Raw genomic sequence first — 20,980 nt, forward strand, 5'->3', positions numbered from 1 at the left:
GCTTCTGGGGGCTTTCAGGAAATTGCTTACTATCCATCCTCCCCATAGAGACTTTTTTGCTTCTCCCGTCTCCTCCCAGATTCTACCATATTGGTCACAGCAGCACAGAACATCTAGGGAAGGAGAGGAGGAGTTTGTGGAAGGTGATACACCCCAAGAGAAGCAGGTTGGGTAGTGGGAGATGGGAGGTCCTAGATCTGGGAAGCCCTACCAGCAGCTGAGGAAGATCATTAGAACGAGGTGTTCTTCAAGAAGTTCTCAAACATCTTCAGAGCCTGGGCAGGTCGATATTGGGGCACCATGTGTCCTGAGCCCTGTGCAGAAGATAGGCCCAATAGTGAGGACTGGCTATCATGATGGCATATGCTTCTCTAGAGCAGTGGTTCTCAAAGTATATGTAGTCTCCTGACCAGAAGCATCAGCAGTGCCTGGAGACTTAGTAGAAAAGCAAATTCTTAAGACTCCACCTAAAACCTACAGAATCAAAAGCTTAGGGTGGGGGAAGGGGCGTGGCCAGCAGTCAGCCTTCCAGGTGATTCTGGTGCCGGATAACTACTGCTCTGGAGTTAACATTTTCTAGGGTGATGTTTGAATAGGACCTGGGAATCCAGATAGAGCCTTTTAGGACCCTAGCCTCTAAGCCAAGGCCTCTGACTGCATTCTTGTCCTTTGTTCCCTGAGCGGCAGCTTCTCTCAGGCCCAGAATAAACCTGGAATCTTAAGCCAGGACATCTTTCAGGATGGGTCCTCCTTAGTCATAACCGAAGGGTGAAGAACCTCTCCCTACCCACAGGAGAACCTAGTCCACACTGAATACTAAATCACCATCCCAGGACAAGTCCTGGTAAAGAAGTGGGTGGGACCCCAGCCCTACCTTGACTGTAAGGAACGAGATCTTCTTGTAGTCTTTAAAGAAGCCAGCCACCTGGTTGTTCCAGTACCAGGGTTGGTAGGAGCTCACCATCTAGGGGACCAAAGAAGGGGGTCACTCAGCAATTGTGCTCTCTACCGCCTCTGCAAAGGGGTTCCCCCTTAAAGCAGCCCTCAGGCCAGCTGACCCTTTCATTCACAGGATGTCCTGTGCAGCAGTTGGCTCAGCCAGGCAAGAGAAATGGGTTTAGAGCTGGAGCATTAGAGGTATTTGAGCCCATAACTCCCCCAGCCCTATAGCCCCCACTTCTACCACCAGGGCAGAAACCTTAATTCATCAACATATAATCACTGCTATTGTGCTGGGAACATAGTTCTGAACAAAGCAGGCACTTCAGTACAGCAGCTCAACCCCATCTGTCATTGATTCCAGCCCCTGAGTCCTGAGCTTTAGTCTCGTGGAGGCCACTCGACAACTCCACCTAGATGGATCACAGGCACCTTAAGTCCCCAAACGGAAGCAGATCACCAGGCCTTTATTCTGAGGTCCCTCTAGGTGGACTTGAACCTCCAACCTTTCACTTAGCAACCGTGTGTGTTAACCATTGGCACCATTCAGGGACTCCTTGTTCCCGAAAGGAAGGAAGAAATTCTTGGGCTTCAGGTGCCTGTGCTGGTAGGTGTTAATCACAGCCTAGTCCAGAAGCCATCTATTCAACAAGGAATTACAGCTGTGACAGATGTTAACACAGAGGGGCTTTGGGAAGCCTGCAGCCCAGTCCAGGGGTTCAATGACTTCCTGAGGACGTGAAAGGTGTAGGAGTTATTTGAATATAAAGTGGGAAGAGGAGGGAGTGGATTGTAACCAAGATGCCTTCTGGAGAGAAGGTATCTTTAAGCATATTTGAGGAAGTAAAAGACCAAGAAGGCTGGCACTCAGAGAGGTAGCCAGGGGCTGGGGTCAGGGGTGTTGCAGAGAAGCCTTTGAAGGGTTGGGTGGAGCAACTAGCAAGTGGCGCCCAGTTAGGTTACTAGAGACTAACCAGGAAGCTGCTAAGAGTCCCGAAAAGGTGGTCAGGATGGAAGGAATGGGGGCCTCAAGAGCTCTGGGAGGTCAAATGATCAGGCTTTGGCAAATCATGGACTGTAAAACACGAGGGAGGAAAAATGAAGGGTGGCCTGCTACTGGGTACATTTTCTTGGGATGACATGGGGAGCCTGGGGGAGCAGTTTTGGGGGTAGAGACGGTGAGTTCAATTTTGGAGCCTGTGATTTACTCAAGAGGACATGTCATGTGGCCCTCATGGGCATGGGCTCAAGCTCAGGGAGATTCAGGGCCTAGAGTCTTTGACAGGCAGGTTGAGCTGCTGGGGAGGGGTGTGCTTGCAGAGGCCCCAGGGACCTGAGGTGTGTTGTGCTCAGGATCATGGTTAAGGGCAGGGAGGAGCAGCCCCAGGTGGGATGACTGAGACCAGGTGAGTCAAGAAGCTGAGGGAACTGAGGGGCTCTTCCTGTCTCTGGGTGGCCAAGCAGGGAGGGGATTGACAAGGGCCTTGAGCTGTGCGACAGCTTGTCCGGTGGAGAGAGTGATCTCTGTGGAGTGAAGAGGCAGAAGTCAGGTTGGAGTAGATGGTAGAGTCCAGGAGGAAGGCAGAGAGCTGGAGCTCCCTAGGAGGGGAGGGTTTTGTTTTTTTAAGACGGAGAGATTTGTACACATTAAATGCTAAGAAAGTTCTTTTGGAAAGTTATATTTCCTGGCAGATTCTGGTGCAGGTAGGCTTTAGATGGCTGCAGGAACATAGTCTCCACATTCTTTGTTGCCATTTAGTCCAGTGTGACTTAAGGTGACACATGTGTGTCCAAGTAGGACTGTGCTGATTTTTCAGAAGTAGGTCACTAGGCCTTTTGCAGGCACCCCGGGTAGCCTTGAACCTCCAACCTATTGCTTAGAGCGTTGACCATTTGCATCACTCAGCACTCTTTGTTCTCAAGGAAGGAATACTGAGTCTTTCATCATCTCACTAGCCCTTTTGCTCCAGATAATCCTTCCCCAAGGCAAGCATGCATCCAGTATTAACTCTTTTTTTGGGGGGCCTTCCACATACTCCTCCCCAGGCTGCTGTCTTCTGGAAGTACAGTGGGCTGCATCTGTACCCCCACTCCACCCCTGCTCCCAGGCCTCCCGGAATCCACCCTCCCCTTCAGGGTGCCAGATCCTCACCGGCTGCTTCAGGGCCTCCACAAACCTCTCCCCGCCCAGGAAGTTGCAAGCCATGTCGGTGTCCCCATTGTAGACAAGGGCACGGATGTCGTACTGCAGCAGGTCTTGGTAGAAAGGAGCCATGTCCGTGTACTGCCTCTGGTACTGAGAGCTAACCTGGGAACTATAGGGAGAAGCAGCTGATGCCATCCAGGCAGGCCACATCTACCCTGAGACTCAGGGAAACTGAGAACTGGGGTTCCTCGGAGCCCTTTGAAGCCCTGCCTCCCAACAGACAAAGAGTTGCTGCTAGGTGTGGGCCTCACGATCCCAGCATCGCCCTCTTTCCCACACTTTTGTCCTGGACTGTAGGACCTCCCACCTCTGTTGCCCCCTCCAACTACAACATGTACCTCTCCCTTAGCCACTGTTTCTTTCAATAAATATTTATTGAATGCCTACTATGTTCCAAAGAACCATGGTGGCACACAGGTTAAATGCTTGGCTGCTAATAAAAAGGAGAAAGATGTGGGGCAGTCTGCTCCTGTAAAGATTTACAGCCTTGGAAACCCTACAAGGCAGCGCTCCTTTGTCCTGCAGAATTGCTGAGTCAGAATTGACTTGATAACAATGAGTTTGGATGGGTTTGACTGTGTTACAGGTGCTGGGATTACAACAGTGAACAAAAGCCTTGCACTAGCCTCTGCTGGCCCCTGCTGACTCTGCCCTACTTCTACCCCAAGAAGGTCCCTCAATCCTGTGACAGCCCAGCTGTCATGCCTCTACCAGAACTGCTCAGATCCTTTCAGGCTCACCTGCACAGTTCCCAGGCAGGGAGGGAGTCAGGGATGTGGAGGGCCTGCCTCACATCGTTGCGGTTCAGCCACACGTACATGGCAGTGGCATTGATGCACTCAGGCACCCCAGGGATGGGACCATCCGGAGGCTGGAGGGACAAGGGTTCAACGCCTCAGATATTCTTGCCCTCACGTCATTAATCCATGTACAAAAAACGAACGAAACCCATTGCCAATTCCAACTCATGGCAACCCCATGTATGACAGAGTAGAACTGTTCCATAGATTTTGTTGGTTGTAATTTTTACAGAAGTAGATCTCCAGGTGTTTTATCCATGGTGCTGCTGGACAGGCTCAAACTAACAACCTTTGCTTACTTGTTGTTGGGTGCCATCACATCGGCTCCAACTCATAGCAACCCGTTTACAACAGAATGAAATACTGCCCAGTCCTGTGCTAGCCTCACAATCCCTGCTATACCTGAGCCCATCATTGCAGCCAGTGTGTTGGTCCATCTCATTGAGGGCCTTCCCCTTTATTGTTGACCCTCCACTTTACCAAGCATGCTATCCTTCTCCAGGGAATGGTCCCTAGTAGCTTCTACCACTCAAGGGCCATTCCATGCCTGGACACCCCAAAACTTGGGATGAATCTCATAGAGATGCTTTTTTTGAATCTGAATTACAGGAAAAGAGACCCTAAATTCAAGTCTGTTCAATGGTGACACTTCTTTAAGCCTTGGACAGAACAAAGACAAAACAAAGACAATCATCTTGGATGAAGGAAACCATCAGCATGAGAAAGCTGAATGGAATCTGCTGAGTCAGGCCATGTGGTTAATTATATATATATAGACTTTTCAAAAAGGGAATCATCACAAAATCATGATTGGTGGTAGATCGATACGTCACTGTTGCAGGTGGGACTATAGAAGCAGGGGAAAGACAATTGGTATTTGAACATAGGAAAGGGTTACAGAGTTGGATCTGGACCTTGACTACCTGGCTAGGTGGTGGTCAGGAGAAGCTGTGACTCATGACCGTGTAGCTTGAGTCTTAGCCACAAGGTGGCTACTAAACAATACCAAGGCCTCAACTTTAATTTAAATCAGAAAAGGACACTCTCAGGCAAGTGCCCCAGTTTCTTGTGGGAGTATAATCTACTTTCAACCATACTCTTCCTGAAGGCAAACTGCCCCTCTTTAGGTTTGTCCTGGAACCTGTCTGTGCACAGCCACAATGCTGCTTTATGGTCAGAAAGAACCCAAATGACATCTGAAACTTTTGTCAAGCCTCCAAATGGAGTTGGGGCTCCTCCTGCAGACCACAGCCTTCTACAACCCCAAGTGCTTTAGAAGTTCAGTTCTCATGCAAACCCCACCACCCTTCCCCTGATGCCTTTCTGTAACTCCACCCATTTCCTTTCCCACATAGGCTAAATCCTTCGCCTCAGAGTCCCCTTCTGTGAAACAGGAGAGTTGGCCTGGATGATCTCTAAGGCCTTCCATCTGGAACTGTCCTGAGACTTCTCCAAGCAGCAGCTGCTCCACCCTGTACTCAAAAGTGAGTTGTCAGGGAGAGTGACCCAGGAAGGGGCCATGGAGAGACATGGGGTAGCCAGGTCATTCTGCCTTCGTCTGCCTCGCCAGCACCACACGAAATCTCCAACTAAGGACTCCAGGGCTCACCCATCCCAGGTGGGGTCCTGAGCTGCCTGCCCCCACCACTGTGGGCACCCCACCATCCCAAGTCTTTCAGGCTTAAACCATGCCATCCCCAGGCCAAGGCTGCCCTGACATGGAAAGCACATGGCAGACAGTGGGCACTGAGGATGCTTCCAGGGAAGCTGGAGTGAGCTCCTTTGAGTGCTACAGGCTAGGCTCTGGAGTCAGACTCCTTAGGTCCATAGTCCAGCTCTGCCCTTGCAGTGTAATCTTGGGCTAGGACACCCCTCTCTAAGCTTTGGTTCCTTCACCTGTGAAATGAGGATAACACTACTACTCACCTCAGAGAATCCTCTGTTGTGAGGATTAAATGAGATAAAGTATCTACAATACTCAGTGCCTGACATAGAAACTAAAAAAAAAAAAAAAAACAACTCACTGCCATTGAGTCTATTCTGATCTGGTGGCGTAGTGCCTAAGGCATAGAATGTTGGTGGTTCAAACCCACCAGCCACTCCTCGGAAGGAAGGTTGGCAATCTACTTCCCCAGTGACACTGCCTTGGAAACCCAAGGAGGGGTTGCTATGAGTCAGATCCAACTTGAGGGCAGTGAGTTGGGTTTCGGAGGCAGTAAATCTTTATAGAAGTAGATTGTCCTGTCTTCCTTCCAAGGAGTGGCTGGTGGGTTTGAACCACCAGTCTTCTGGTTAGCAGTCAAATGCCTTAGGCACTATGCCACCAGGGCTCCTTGTGCCATACAAACCAAACTCACTGTCGTTGAGTTGGATCTAACTCATAGCGACCCCTCCTTGGGTTTCCGAGGCAGTAGCACTAAGGAAGTAGATTGCCCAACCTTCCTTCTGAGGAGTGGCTTGTGGGTTTGAACCACCAACCTTCTATGCCTTAGGCACTACTCCATCAGAGCTCCTCCGTGTACCATGTTGTTGTTGTTGTTATGTGCCATCGAGTCAAACCCGACTCATAGTGACCCCTCCTTGGGTTTCCGAGGCAGTATCACTACGGAAGTAGAATTGCCCAACCTTCCTTCCGAGGAGTGGCTGGTGGGTTTGAACCGCCAGCCCTCTGGTTAGCAGGCAAGTGTCTTAGCCACTATGCTACCATAGAGGTATGCTATGTTACCATATGGTACCTTGTACCATAGAGGAAGTTTATTTATGCAGTCATTCATTCAACAAATAGTTATTGAGTGCACCTAGGTGCCAGATAGGAGCTCTGGTAGCATAGTCCTTAAGGCACTTGACTGCTAACCAGAAGGCTGGCGGTTCAAACCCACCAGCCACTCCTCGGAAGGAAGATGGGGCAATCTACTTCCGTAGTGATACTGTCTCAGAAACCCAAGGAGGGGTCACTATGAGTCGGGTCCGGACTCGACAGCACATAACAACAACAACAGGTGCCAGATATTTACTGCTATTGTAGCAGTAAAAAAGCCAAGTTCCTGCTTATCTTGAGATTACATTTCATTGAGGTGGGGATAGGGGTAAACAATCATAAGTAAAGTCTGGCCATAAAAGTGCTAAGAAAAAGAATGAAGCAGTGGAGTAATGGGGAGAGAGGTGCCAGGGCTGGGGAGTGGGGAGCTATTTTTGTTCGGGGAAGACCTGTCTGGTAGAGATTTGAGCAGATACTTAAATAAAATGAGGGAGGAATCCATGCAGACATCTGGTGGCAAAAGGTTCTGGGTAGGGGAACAAGACGTGCAAAGGCCCTGAGGCAGAAGCAGGAGGAGTGGGATGAAGGATGGAGCAGAGCAGTGATGGAGGAATGGAAAGTGACAGAAGGTGAGGTCGGAGAGGAGCCAGGACATGTGGGGCTCTGTAGGCCATCGTGGGGACTGTTTGTTAAGCACTGTTGGATTACCCAGTAACAAGGTAAGCATGGGCTTACTTGTGCATCATACATACTAATCTGTAGTAAACAGTTTCACATGGTATCACCACATCTTGGTTCACTACAGATTAGTATGTAAATACAAGTAAGCCCATGCCTACCCTGCTTCTTGGGTAAACTGTCCCTAGGACTTTGGCTTTCATCCTACTAGAAGGAGAGCCATAGAGGGTTTTGAGCTGAGGTTGCTATGGCTTGGCGTAGTTTTAAATGGCTGCTGCAAAGAGAAGAGACTATAGGAGAACTAGGGTGGCAGTAGGATTTTCTGAAGGAGGACAGTGTAGTAGTTCAGGCAAGAGATGATGGGTTGGACAAGTTGCAAAAATGGAGAGAAGCATTATCTATAAAAGTTATTTCCAGACACAAGGTCCAGCCCTCACCATCCCACATCCCACTCGACCGACCGCTTACCGGGGTGACCACATTGAACTGGTATGTTCGGAAAAGGTTGCTCATGTCAGCAGTATAACGCCCCTGGTAGCCATGTGCCCCCCAGCAGGGTGAGTAGAGGTTATAGATGTTGAGGCCAATACCCTGAATCATGCCATAAGCTTCCAAGACCTGCAGAGAGAAATCAGTCCAAGTTCTTGCCAGGGTTGAGGGTGAAAATATACTATTTGCTGCACAGTATATTTTATTTGCTGTACTTCTAGTCACAGGGCCCAATCACTTTGGTATGCAACTTGAGGCCAAGTCTGTGGGCCTGAGCTTGTACGTGAGGATACAACCATGCCACACCTCAGGACACTGCTGCAACCCTCCTCTCAAGGAAGAGGGCTATCAAGTACTAACTAGTGTCACCAAGCCAATGGGCTCTGTTATATTCTGGGGACCAGGGTTCATGATTTATTTATTTATTTTATTTGGCCCATTTAGATTGGGCCAAGGACTTTGGTCCTCCTGTCTCACCCATTCCTACTCCTAGAAGTGTTCCAACTATCTCCACGTGGCATGCACAATAGGAATGTTGGAAGGCTGCATGGCAGCCAGACCTCTTGGCAGGAAACACTACCAACTGCCGTCGGTTGACTTCACCTCATGGCGACCCCCTGTGTGTCAAGGTCGAACTGTCTGTAGGGTTTTCAGTGGCTGATTTTCTAGAAGTAAATCACAAGGTCTTTCTTCTCAGGTGCTTCTGGTTGGACTCAAACCACCAACCTTTCAGTTAGTGGCTGAGCTCATTAACAGTTTGCACTATCCAGGAACTCCTGGCAAACACTACTAAAATGCTGATTCCTATTTGAAAATTAGATCTGGTGACCTGCACTAACTCCCTGTTTACATAACACTTTATCAAAGGTCAAAATGAAAGGGCAAGGCCCATGCACTTTTTGGATTCAGGCAATGACTAATCCGGACCTGGAGGCGGGGGTGAGCAGCCCAGGGAGCATGGTCAGAATCATCGCCCTGCCCTGGGCAGCCATCCCCTCTTATACCTCCTGCTGTTTTACTTTGGCTGAAGTTTGCACCAAGTCACTTAAAAATTCTTTTTAAATCTATTTTATTGTTGTTGAGAATATGCACAGCAAAACATACACCAATTCAACAGTTTCTACACGTCCAGTTTAGTGAGGTTGATTACATTGTTTAAGTTGGGCAATCATGCTCACCCTCCTTTTCTGAGTTGTTTCTCTCCATTGATGTTAGTTCACAGCCCCCTAAGGTTTCTATCTAACCTTTTTAGTTACTGTTGTCACTTTGAGCCCATACAGATAGTTCTTAAAAGAGCATAATACTCAAGGCAGACCTTTTTTTTTTTTTTTCTAGTTAAGGTAAAGTACTGTTTGGTTTTAAGGAGAATTCAAGGGATTTTTTTTCTTATTTTTTGTACAAAATCATTTCTATAATGAAATCAGAGCCGGTTCAGAGTTCTCTTAGACTAACTCATTTGCATTCAGAGACACACACTCTGGTGGGTGGGAGACAGGGTGGTATGACAGCAAATAATGCTGGAGCAGTTGAGGACAGTCCTATCTCCTGCAGCGCTCCTGGACTCCATGGTGAATGTTATCTTAGATGTGGATCAGGGCCTATCTGTGGAGTGCTTTGCCAAAGACTGTAAGGTTTTGTCTTGATTAAGGCAGGATAAGGGGCAAGGTGTAAGGGCCTGGTGGGTTGCTGCACAGCCTGGGGGACAAACCCTTACTCTTGGACCCAAAAGGCCTGACTTCTCCTCCTTAAGCTGCCTTTTACTGGCTGGAAAGCCTTAGGGTAGTTTGTTTTCCTGTCTGTAAGATAGGGATAATGCACATTCCAGTGGCTGATTTTCTAGAAGTAGATCACAAGGTCAAAATTGAGTTTGGAACACACCAAACTTCCATATTGTTGACTATTAAATGAAGATTATCAAAAGAAACTCAGTCAATAGTAAAATTAATCTATTAGATGAGGTTTATTTGGACAGAAGATTCCAAACCACATGTGGAAACATGCTCCACCAAGTATCTGCGATGATTGACTCGTATTGACAAAATGTTGTTACTGTTGTTAAGTGCCATCCAGTCAGACAGCTCATAGTGACCCCTCCTTGGGTTTCTGAGGAAGGTGGTATCACTAAGGAAGTAGATTGCTCCATCCTCCTTCTGAGGAGTGGCTGGTGAGTTTGAACCACCAGCCTTCTGGTTAGCAGTGAAGTGCCTTAGGCACTATGCTACCAGAGCTCCTATTGACAAAACGGGAAGCAAAATAAGCTTATGTTTGACTGGCTTATACAATTTATTGTTGAAATGTGGTCAGCATCTCATTGCTTAACCACCGTGGAAGAGCTGTCAGAATCTCATTGGGTCACCAAGAGTGGACTGATTGACAGGAAAGCTAGGGTTATGTTTTGGCAAAGACAAATCTTGGGGGCATTGTCTAGTCTACTGCTGACACCATTTTGCCAGTCACACAACTCCGTTTTTTTATTTCATTTAACAGGACAATGTATTATATTTGCAATATTAAAAGCAAAAAGAAAAACTTTTTTTTTTTTTGAACAACAGTGCAGGTCCTACCGATCTGCCTATCTCACAGGGTTGCAGTGCGGCTCAAAGAAGGAAAAGTGCTTTGTGAGTTAGGAGGAGTGTGTGTGTGAGGGTGTGTGAGGGTGTGTGTGTGTGTGTACAGCACTGTGCACTGGGCTCCGTGTCCTCTTTTCCTTCTCTCTGTGGCTGAAGTGAAGAGAGGCTCCCTCTTTCCACCCCCCACCAAGGAGAGGGTGACTCACCGCACTGTAGCAATTGTCCTCCTCATTGTTGAAGAAGTTGCAGGTGCCCTCAGAGCAGCAGTAGGTTTTGAGGGAGGCCCAAAGGCTGTGGGCAGAGAGCACAGAGTCAGGCAGCCAGGACAGGGACTCTTTCCTTCCTCTGGGCCCACTGCCATGCCTGTGAGCAGTCACCCCATTTCCTGCCCATGTCAATATAGGTCTTAGTCGGCCTGCTAGTGGCCTCCCCAGCCTCTGGCCTAAAGATGGCAGAGTGCAGCTGCCTTGAGGTAGACATGCCACAAGGTATGAAAGATAAGGACCTAGAAGAAAACAGGGCTTACTCATCACCGAAGAGTCCATGGTAGTAACCGAATTCTATCAGAGTATTGTCGTTCAGTTGGTAGTTGCTCATTCCATTTCCCACTCCAAAGCCCTGAAACCAGAAGAGGAAGAAATGGTGGGAAGCCCTCCCAGATGGTCCCTGTGGCAATGGCTTATTTCTGTGGAGAGCTCACTGGCAGCCAGGCCTGCTCTGAGCCCTTTATGTTCATTATCTCCTTTTTTTCCATGACCTTGTGAGGCAGACATTAGGTACACTCCCATTTTAAAGATGAGGCACAGTGAGATTAAAGAGCTTGCTCAAGGCCACACAGCCAGTCTGTGACAGAGCCAAGATTCCCAAACTCGCAAATTCTCCCATTTCTCTCCATCTCTACCTCTCATTTTTCTAGTCCATGGTCCATCATCATCTCTGCCTAGGCCACTACAATAGGTCCTAAACCTAGAACCAAACCTGTTGTCAGTGAGTCGATTCCCACTCATGGCAGCGCCATGTGTTATAGAGCGCAACTGCTCTACGTGGTTTTCTTGGCTATAATCTCTATGGAAGCAGGTCTCCAGGCGTTTTTTTCCATAGTATCACCAGGCATATTTGAACCACCAACCTTTAGGTTAGTAATCAAACATAAACCATTTGTGCCACCCAGGGACCCCTATAATAAATCATACCCTTCTTGTATGCTTCCCCTTGTCCCCCATAACTCATCCTTTTGCTAAAAGCCCTCCCATGGCTGCCTATATACTCTTATAAAGTCCCAAATGATCCCCATTGCTTACAGGGCCCCCATGATCTGACTCTCCCCTGTTCTCTTGCTCACTGTGCCCTAGCTCTGTGGCCTCCTTCCTCCTGCTCGATACCTGACAGCAGCGTTGTTCTGCTACCGTCTTGCTCTTGTTTTCCTCTCTGTCTAGATCATTCTTCTCTCAACTCTTCATACAGCCCCTTCTCCTGATTCAGCTCATCCCACTCCTTCTCAGGAAGGCTTTCCAACCCCACTGTCTAACTCCCCAAAACCAAACCCACTGCCATCAAGTCAATTCCGACTCAGAGTAACCCTTTACGACAGAGTAAAACTGCTCCATAGGGTTTCTTTACAGAAGCAGACTGCCTCATCTTTCTCCCATGGTACAGCAAAGGTGGGTTCGAACCACCCACCTTTGATTAGCAGCTGAATGCTTAACCATTGTACCAGCAGAGCTCCTTTGCTGTCTAAAGTGTGCCCTTATTCTAGTCACTTCCTTCACAGCTGTTAACATTCTCCTACAAGGCCTAGTTTATATATGTGTATGCATGTTTCTTATCTATTTCCCCCCCACACCTAGAACTTCAGCTCCATAAAGGCGGAGATCATGTCTGTCTTGGTCCCCACCATGTCCTCAGTGCCAGGTCAGTGACTGGCATTCACTGGAATAAAGGAAGGAAAGAAGGTCCTTGAAGCAAAGGATAAGGATTTTCAGCCACTTCTGGTGTTTGGCTCTCCTAAGCCAGGGAAGGCCTGATACTTACCTTGAAGTTGGTGGCAAATGAACCCTGGACAATCTGTGCACTCAGGGAGGGGACGTACACACCCCCATAGCTTTCTCCGAAGACATAGAAGTCATGGTTGGCAAATGTGGGGAACTTTTCAAAGAAGCTCAACAGCGCCTGGTAGTTGTCAGCAGCCACCTGAACGGAGAGGAAATGGGGCCCAAGGAGCTGGTCAAGATGGGAGTGAGTCATAGACAACCTACCCTACACTGGCCAAGAGCTGAAAGAGATCATCTTTTTGCTGGTCTTCCTCAATTCAACTCTTCCCTTCTCTGGCCCATACCCTCACTGAACCCAAAGGCCAGTTTGGTCACAGTGGCATTCCTCAACTTCAAACCCTTCAAGAGTGTCCTAATGCACTTAACCCTAATGTGGCTTATACAACCCTCCGTGATTGAGCCTTGCAGAGCTCACTAGTCCAATCTCTTGCCACTCTTCCTATCCAATGGGATGCTCCAGTGTCTCAGGCATCATGAACATGGAAACATGCAGCTTTCACTTCTCCTACCATTGCCTGCTGCTCCCTCTGCCTGCACTGCCCTTCCTCCAAAAAGCTCTTCCTGATGCCGCAGGTGATGGAGATCTCCCTGATCTGTGCTCCCACGCTCCTGTATCTCCCCTACTCTTCATGCTTGTGGTGACCTCTTCAATGTGTCTTCTGCACTAGACTGTAAGCTCTGTGAGGACAGTGACTGGGCTGCCATGCTCACCACTGTTTCCCCTTAGTGTGGCACTGCACCTGAAATAGAGTAAAGTACATCTGGGAAATGGCAGAACTTGGATCTGAACCCTGACAGTCTGATTTAAACAGTAGTCTGTTCAGCTTTCCCATCATAGAAGTTGTTGGTGTTAGGTGCTGTTGAGGTGGTTCTAACTCATAGCAACCCTATGTCCAACAGAACAAAACATTACCCAGTCCTGCACCATCCTCACAGTTGCTGCTATGTTTGAGTCTATTGTTGTAGCCACCGTGTCAGTCCATCTCGATGAGGGTCGTCCTTTTTGTTGTTGACCCTCTACTTTACTAAGCATGATGTCTTTCTTCAGGGACTGGTCCCTTTGATAACATGTTCTAAGTGCATGAGACAAACTCTCCCATCCTTGCTTCTAAGGAATGTTCTGGCTGCACTTCTTCCAAGACAGATTTGTTCTTTCTGGCAGTCCATGATATATTTCATGCTCTTTGCCAACACTGTAATTCAAACGCATCAATTCTTCTTTGGTCTTCCTCATTCATTGTCCAGCTTTTACATGCATATGAGGTGATTGAAAATACCATGGCTGGGGTCAGGAGTACCTTAGTCCTCAAAGTGACATTTTTACTTTTTAATACTTTAAAGAGGTCGTTCACAGTAGATTTGTACAATGCAATACATTGATTTCTTGACTGCTGCCTCTGTGGGTGCTGATTGTGGATCCAAGTAAAATGAAATCCTTGACAACTTCAGTCTTTTCTCTGTTTATCATGATGTTGCTTAATGGTACTGTTGTGAGGATTTTTTTTTTTTTTTTTTTTATGTTGAGGTGTAATCCATACTGATGGTTGTAGTCTCTGATTTTCATCAGTTAGTGTTTCAAGTCCTCTGAGCTTTCAGCAGGCAAGGTTGTGTCATCTGCATATTGCAGGTTGTTAATGAGTCTTCCTCCAATCCTGATAAGGAGGCTGGTGGCGCAGTAGTTTAAGTGCTTGGCTGCTAACCAGAAGATTGGCAGTTTGAAGTCACCAGCCCCTCCAGGGGAGAAAGATGAGGAAGTCTGTTTCCATAAAGATTTACAGCCTTGGAAACCATAGGGGCAGTTCTACTCTGTCCTGTAGACTTGCTATGAGTCCAAATCAACTCAATGGCAATGTGTTATCAGGTTACCAATCCTGAGGCCACATTCTTCTTTGTATAGTCCAGCTTCTCAGATTATTTGCTCAGCATTCAAATTGAGTAAGTATGGTGAAAAGATACAACCCTGATACACACCTTTTCTGATTTAAAACCATGCAGTATCCCCTTGTTCTGTTTGAATGACAGCCTCTTTGTCTGTGGACAGGTTTTAGATGAGCATAATAAGTTGTTCTAGAATTTCCATTCTTCATAATGTTTTCCATAATTTGTTATGATCCACACCGTCTAATGCATTTGCATAGTCAATAAAACATAACTAAACATCTTTCTGGTATTCTCTGTTTTCAGCCAAGAGCCATCTGACATCACAGCAGTGATGCTTTCATCCCACGTCCTCTTCTGAATTGCGTTTGAATTGCTAGCAGTGCCCTGTTGATGTACTACTGTAACCATTTTTGTATTATCTCCAGCAAAATTTTACTTGCTTGTGGTATTAATGATATTGTTTGATAATTTCCACATTCAGTTCACCTTTCCTTGGAATGGGGACAAATATGGCTCTCTTCTAGTCAGTTAGCCAAGTAGCTGTCTTCCAAATTTCTTGACATAGATGAATGAGCACTCCCAGAATTGCATCCCTTTGTTGAAACATCTCAATGGGTAGTCCTTCACTTCCAGGAGCCTTGTTTTGCAATGATGCCTTCAGTGCAGCTTGGAATTCTTTCTTCAATATCATCGGTTCTTGATCATATGCTATTTCCTGAAATGGTTGAACATTGACCAATGCTTTTTGATACAGTAACTTTATGTGTTCCTTCCATCTTGTTTTGATGCTTCCTGCATCATTCAGTATTTTGTCCGTAGAATCCACTCTCCCCTCCTTGTCCTGCTATCTCATCTATTTCACCCATACATGCTCCCTGCCTAGTTCCAAGTTTGGGTTTCTGGCTTCTATTGTAGACTCAAGGAGCCCCAAACCCAACCTAGGGGCAGACAGAGAAGGGAAAATAATGCTTCCTTCCTCTGTCCTGCAACCACTCATCTGTCAGTTTGTCATACTGAGGTGGCTTGCATGTTGCTGTGATGCTGGAAGCTATGCCAGCTTTTTGAAATAACAGCAGGTCACCCATGGTAGACAGATTACAGCAGAGCCACTAGACTGAGACAGACTGGGGCGAAGGACCTGGCAATCAGCTTCTGAACAATTGGCCAGTGAGAGCCTTATGAAGAACAGTGGAACTTCATCCGTTACGGCGCCAGAAGATGAGCCTTTCAGGTTGGAAGGCTCTCAGAGTGTGACTGGGGAAGAGCTGCCACCTTAAATTACGTTGAACTTAATAACATGGATGGGATAAACATACATCAGCACTTACATTTGCTGATATAGCAACAAATGACTCAAAATGGTTTAAAAAAAAAATCAGCTACAAATAGCCATTAATAAGTGGAATGTGGGATGCATGAAGTATGAATTTAGGAAAACTGGAAGCTCTCAAAAATGAATAGAACATGTAAAGATCGATATTTGAGTCATTAGTGTGAGCTGAAATAGACTGGTGTTGGTCACTATGAATTGGAAAAAATATATGGTCTATGATACTGGGAATGACAAAGTGAAGAGGAATGGCATCACATTCATTGTGAAGAGGACATTTCAAGATCTGTTCTGAAGTACAGTGCTGTCAGGGATAGGATACTATCCATATACCTACAAGGAAGATCATTAATATACCTGTTACTCAAATTTATTCACCAACCACTAATGCTAAACATGAAGAAATTAAAGATTTTTACCAACTTCTGCAGTCTGAAATTGATCAAACATGCAATCAAGTTGCATTGATAATTGCTGGTGATTTGAATGCGAATGTTAGAAGAAAAGAACGATCAATAGTTGGAAAATATAGCTTTCCTGATAGAAATGACTCCAGAGATCTCATGACAGAATTTTGCAAGACCAACTACTTATTCATTGCACCCTTTTAAAACAATGTAATTGGCAACTGTGTATATGGACCTCACTGGATGGAATACATAAACATCAAGTCGACTACATCTGTGGAAAGAGATGATGGAGAAGCTCAGTGTCATTGCTCAGAACAAGGCCAGAGGCCAACTGTGGAATGGACCATCAATTGCTCATATGCAAGTTCAAGTTGAAATTGAAGAACATTAAAACAAGTCCACAAGAGTCAAAATATGACCATGAGTATATCCCATCTGAATTTAGAGACCATCTCAAGAAGAGATTTGACACACTGAACACTAATGACTGAAAACCAGACAAGTTGTGGTATGACATCAAGTGGAAGATGCATGGCCTTCTAAATCCACCCCACCCTTGCTTCTCTTCAGCTCTACAATGGTGTTCCCAGGGTTGACTTTCAACAGAGCCAGTAATCTGAATTTTTGAGTGAAATCTTCCAAATAGTGGCAACTAAAATCTGAGTTTTTCCTCCCATGCACTTTACAGGCCAAAGCAAAGATGCCATGGGCTGAGTGAATGCAGCCTCAGGCCACCAGTTTGCATTTTCTGGTCTAAGAAGACATAAGGCATTTCTTTCCTTCTTCCAATATCCCTTTTTCCTTTCCTTTCCTTTTCTTCTTTCTGTCTATCCTCCTTCCCCCACCCTCTCCCCTCCCTCAATCCCTCTCTCTCTTATCTTCTCTCTCATTCTCCATCTTGCTTCCCTCCCTTCCAGTTCCTTTTCTGTCCCTTCCCTCTTCTCTGTCCCTGCCTCGAATGGCCTGACCACTCACCTCCTGATCATTGGTCTGGTAGTTCTGACTGAGAGAATAGGAGTAACCCACTCCAGCAGGGGACTCCAGGTACAAGACATTGGCCACCAGGTTCCAGCTGTGTGGGTTCATGTAGAGTGTTCCATCAGCATTCATCTGTGGAGGAGGGAGATGGACAGGCATCCTGTGGGCTGCAGGGACCAAAGGCAACAATGGGGCTGACGGCAGTGCTCGCAGGGGCTCTTGCCGGTGCCTCCTGCTAAGATAGCAGTGAGGGAGGGGCAGAAGTAATAGGTGCCCAAGTCAGGGAGCACCTGGCTGCAGACCATCTTGCTGGCATTCTAGGAGGAAGGCCAGGCAAGCTTCTTTTTCACTAGTCTCTCTAAATCTTCTCTAGAGAGAACCCTTCAACCTCCAGAGCAGCACAGGGTATTCTGATTTAAAGCCAAACTTTGCAAAGGGTTTTCTTCCTGAACCCCACCCAAAATTGCCCCTGACTGGCACTGTTTTTTCCTAGGCCCTTGGGAGAGGAAGGGCATCGTGGGAAATAACAGGATTATTATAAGCAATATCTGCCAAGTACTGTGTTAAGTACACTATGGAAATTACCTTCTTGTTCTTCACAGCAACTTTTGTAATATGTTCTATTATTATTGTTATGAGAAAACAGGCCCGACAGGTTTACTTGCTTAAGGTCACATAGCTAGTAAGTGGCAGAGCCCACTGATTGAACCAGTTGATCTGTTTCCACAGCACATACTATGCTAAACTTCCTTTCCTAAGTGATATAAATCCTCACCACACTAATATTATTGCTCCTTTCACAGCTGAAGAAACTAAGGCCTGCAGAGGTTAAGTAACTTGCCCAAGCTCCCACAGCCCTGAGAGGTGTTGGAGATGGGATGTGCATGACCTCTCACTGATCCAAGTGTGTGAGCTGACTGTAGTTTTTAGTAATGTTTGGGATGGTTTCCTTTCCATAGAACTTTACTTACCTGATCCTAAAAGGTCCACAAGGCAATAGATCAATGAAGGAATTGGGACCCAGAGAAAAGGAGTCATAGGCTCAAGGTGACATGGGCTACAATCCAGGTCTGAATCCAGCTCAGAGCTTTTCCGCCATGCTGAGCTGCTTACTCTTCTAACGCCCTGCTGGCCTCTGACTCAAAAGGCCTGAATCTGCCTTGTCCCCAGCCCCCACCTCCTGGTACTAGTCCATCTGGCAGAGCCCCTCAGGAGCTCTCACCTCAGCTCTGGCTTGGATCATCAAGGTAAAATGAGGCCAGATGGCATTTGTCCCTCCTGCCCATCCCAGTATTGCTCCCAGTAGGGCCCATTCTCTCTGTCTCACCCGGTAGGGCCCATTCTCTGCCAGAATTCCCTCCATGGAGCTACAGCCGGGACCGCCATTCAGCCAGAGCACCAGGGGGTCAGATGCAGGGTTCCCTTGGGATTCCACAAACCTGCAAGAGCAAGGAAAAGCCATCCTGTAGCACTGTGTCCTGGGGCGCAGGCAGGACCAGCTTCATGGGCATACAACCTGTGCAGGTTCTGTGTTTAGAAGTCCTCTACTCTTGGCTTCATGCTCAGCTATCACCGTCTTGAAATTCTTAATAGCTGTTGAACAAGAGGACCTGCATTTTGAATTCATGCTGGCCCTGGAAATTATGCAGCTGGTCACGTGACCAAGAAACTGCCTGCTGCTTGGCGATGGGCCTCCTACCTCCCCGCCTTCCCTGGGTTGTCAGTTTCCCTTTATTTTTCCAGGGCTGTTACTCAGGACTCAGGCTGCCCTTATCTCGGTTTCTGCTTCTTGGCCCAGCTTCAGCCCATCAGCCATATGTTACAGGTTGAAGGTAGGAAAGAAGTTGTTTGCAGAACCATTAGTGGCAAACCCCAACTGGAACCACAGGGTTTCAAGTCAAAAGGACCTCAGCAGTCATCTGCTCCAACCCACCCACTATAGAGAAAAAGAAACTGAGACCCCAAAAAGGAAAGAGACCTGGAGGTTGCACAGTGAGTAGGTGTTTGGACTGGCAAGAGTGCTGCTTTTCTTATCCTGTGCACCCCGATGGGGGTGGGCAAGAAGTGAAGATAAGGAGTGCACTAAACCAAAACCAAACCCATTGCCATTGAGTCAATTCTGACTCATAGCAACCCTATAGGACAGAATAGACCTGCCTCTTAGGGTTTCCAAGGCTGTAAGTAAATCTTTATGGAAGTATCTTGTGGAGTGTCTGGTGGGTTTGAACAACCAACCTTCTGGTTGGCAGGTGAGCACTTGACCACTGGCCCACCAGGGCTTCATCACTTAGCTCTAGGAAGTGGAAAACACACATGTTCCTAGGAGCCAGGCCAGGAGCATATGTGAGCAGAGCTGCCAGTTGGAGCACTGGTGAACTACAGAGCAGGTTCTTGCTCAGCTCTAGCCAGTGGTCCAAGCAGGAATGGGGATGGTGCTGCCAGATATTCCAGTTTCCCAAGAAAGCTGTATGCCCACATTTCTTTGGGATGACTCTCAATTTTCAAATGATTCCTCTTCTTTAAAAAATATAAAGACAGAAAACTGCTTTACAACCCCAGGATAAAGAACTAGGGAAGAAAATGCTGAGGACAATATAAACTTCCAGAACTAGAAAGGACCATAGAATGTTGTTGTTGTTGTTGTTGTTAAGTGCCATCGCGTCATGTCTCTGATTCATAGCGACCCCATGCACAGCAGAACGAAACACTGTCCGGTCCTGAGCCACCTCCACGATCCTTGCTACACTTGAGCCCATCACCACCGCCACCATGTCAATCCACCTTGTTGAGGGACTTCCCCTCTTTCATTGACCTTCCTCCTTACCAAGCATGACATCCTTCTACAGAGAATGGTCCCTTCTGACAACATGACCAAAGTATGTAAGACGAAGTCTGGCCAGTCTCGCCTCCAAGGAGCATTCTGGCTGCACTTCCTCCAGGACAGACCTGTTAGTTCTTTTAGCAGTCCATGGTACTTTTCAGCATTCTTCACCAGCACCACAGCTCAAAAGCATTAACTCTTCTTCCGTCCTCTTTATTCATTGTCCAGCTCTCACATTCATATAAGGTGATTGAAAATAGCATGGTTTGTGTCAGGTGCACCTTAGTCCTCAAGGAGACATCTTTCCTCTTCAGCACTTGAAAGAGGTCCTTTGCAGCCGATTTGCCCAGTTCTATACATCGTCTGATGTCCTGACTGTGCTTCCATTGGCGTTGATTGTAGAACCAAGTAATGTGAAGTCTTTGACAACTTCAATCTTTTCTCCATTTATCATCATGCTGCTTATAGGTCCAGTTGTGAGGATTTTTGTTTTCTTCATATTGAGATGTAATCCATACTGCAGACTATTCTTCAATCTTCATTAGTAAGTACTTCAAGTCATCGTTACTTTCAGCAAAAAAACTTGTGTCATCAGCATATTGCAGGTTGTTAATGATTCTTCCTCCACTCCTGATGCCACGTTGTTCTTCATATAGTTCAGCTTCTTGGATTATTTGCTCAGCATGCAGATTGAATAAGTATGGTGAAAGGACACAACCCTGATGCACTCCCTTCTTGATTTTAAACTATTCAGTGTTCCCTTTTTCTGTTTGAATAATAGCCTCCTGATCTATGTACAGGTTCCTCATGAGCACAATTAAGTGTTCTGGAATTCCCATCCTTCTCAATGTTATCTACAATTTGTTATGATCCACACAATCAAATGCTTTGCATAGTCAATAAAACACAAGTAAACATCTTTCTGGTATTCTTTGCTTTGAGCCCAGATCTATCTGACATCAGCAATGATATCCCTTATTCCACGTCCTCTTCTGAATCCAGCCTGCACCTCTGGAAGTTCTCTGTCAATATACTGCTGCAACCATTTTTGAATTATCTTCAGTAAGAT

General features: G+C 46.7%; 1 protein-coding gene across 1 annotated transcript in view; it reads right to left on the reverse strand.

Annotated features, from left to right (window-relative positions):
* Window positions 1–230: 230 nt before the first annotated feature.
* The window catches only part of LOC103203162 (lysosomal protective protein-like), a 25,898-nt gene continuing 5,148 nt past the window's right edge, over window positions 231–20,980 (reverse strand). The window contains exons 2-11 of the mRNA XM_007948131.1: window positions 18,418–18,529; window positions 17,088–17,222; window positions 12,472–12,630; window positions 10,967–11,058; window positions 10,647–10,731; window positions 7,850–7,999; window positions 3,886–4,016; window positions 3,092–3,254; window positions 875–964; window positions 231–314 (exon numbers count right to left, since the gene is read on the reverse strand). Coding sequence (XP_007946322.1) covers window positions 231–314; window positions 875–964; window positions 3,092–3,254; window positions 3,886–4,016; window positions 7,850–7,999; window positions 10,647–10,731; window positions 10,967–11,058; window positions 12,472–12,630; window positions 17,088–17,222; window positions 18,418–18,529 — 1,201 coding nt within the window. The remainder of the gene's footprint in view (window positions 315–874; window positions 965–3,091; window positions 3,255–3,885; window positions 4,017–7,849; window positions 8,000–10,646; window positions 10,732–10,966; window positions 11,059–12,471; window positions 12,631–17,087; window positions 17,223–18,417; window positions 18,530–20,980) is intronic.

Source organism: Orycteropus afer, unplaced genomic scaffold (assembly GCF_000298275.1).
Source record: "Orycteropus afer afer isolate SDZICR_OR568_19922 unplaced genomic scaffold, OryAfe1.0 scaffold00009, whole genome shotgun sequence".
Classification (NCBI taxonomy): Eukaryota; Metazoa; Chordata; class Mammalia; order Tubulidentata; family Orycteropodidae; genus Orycteropus; species Orycteropus afer.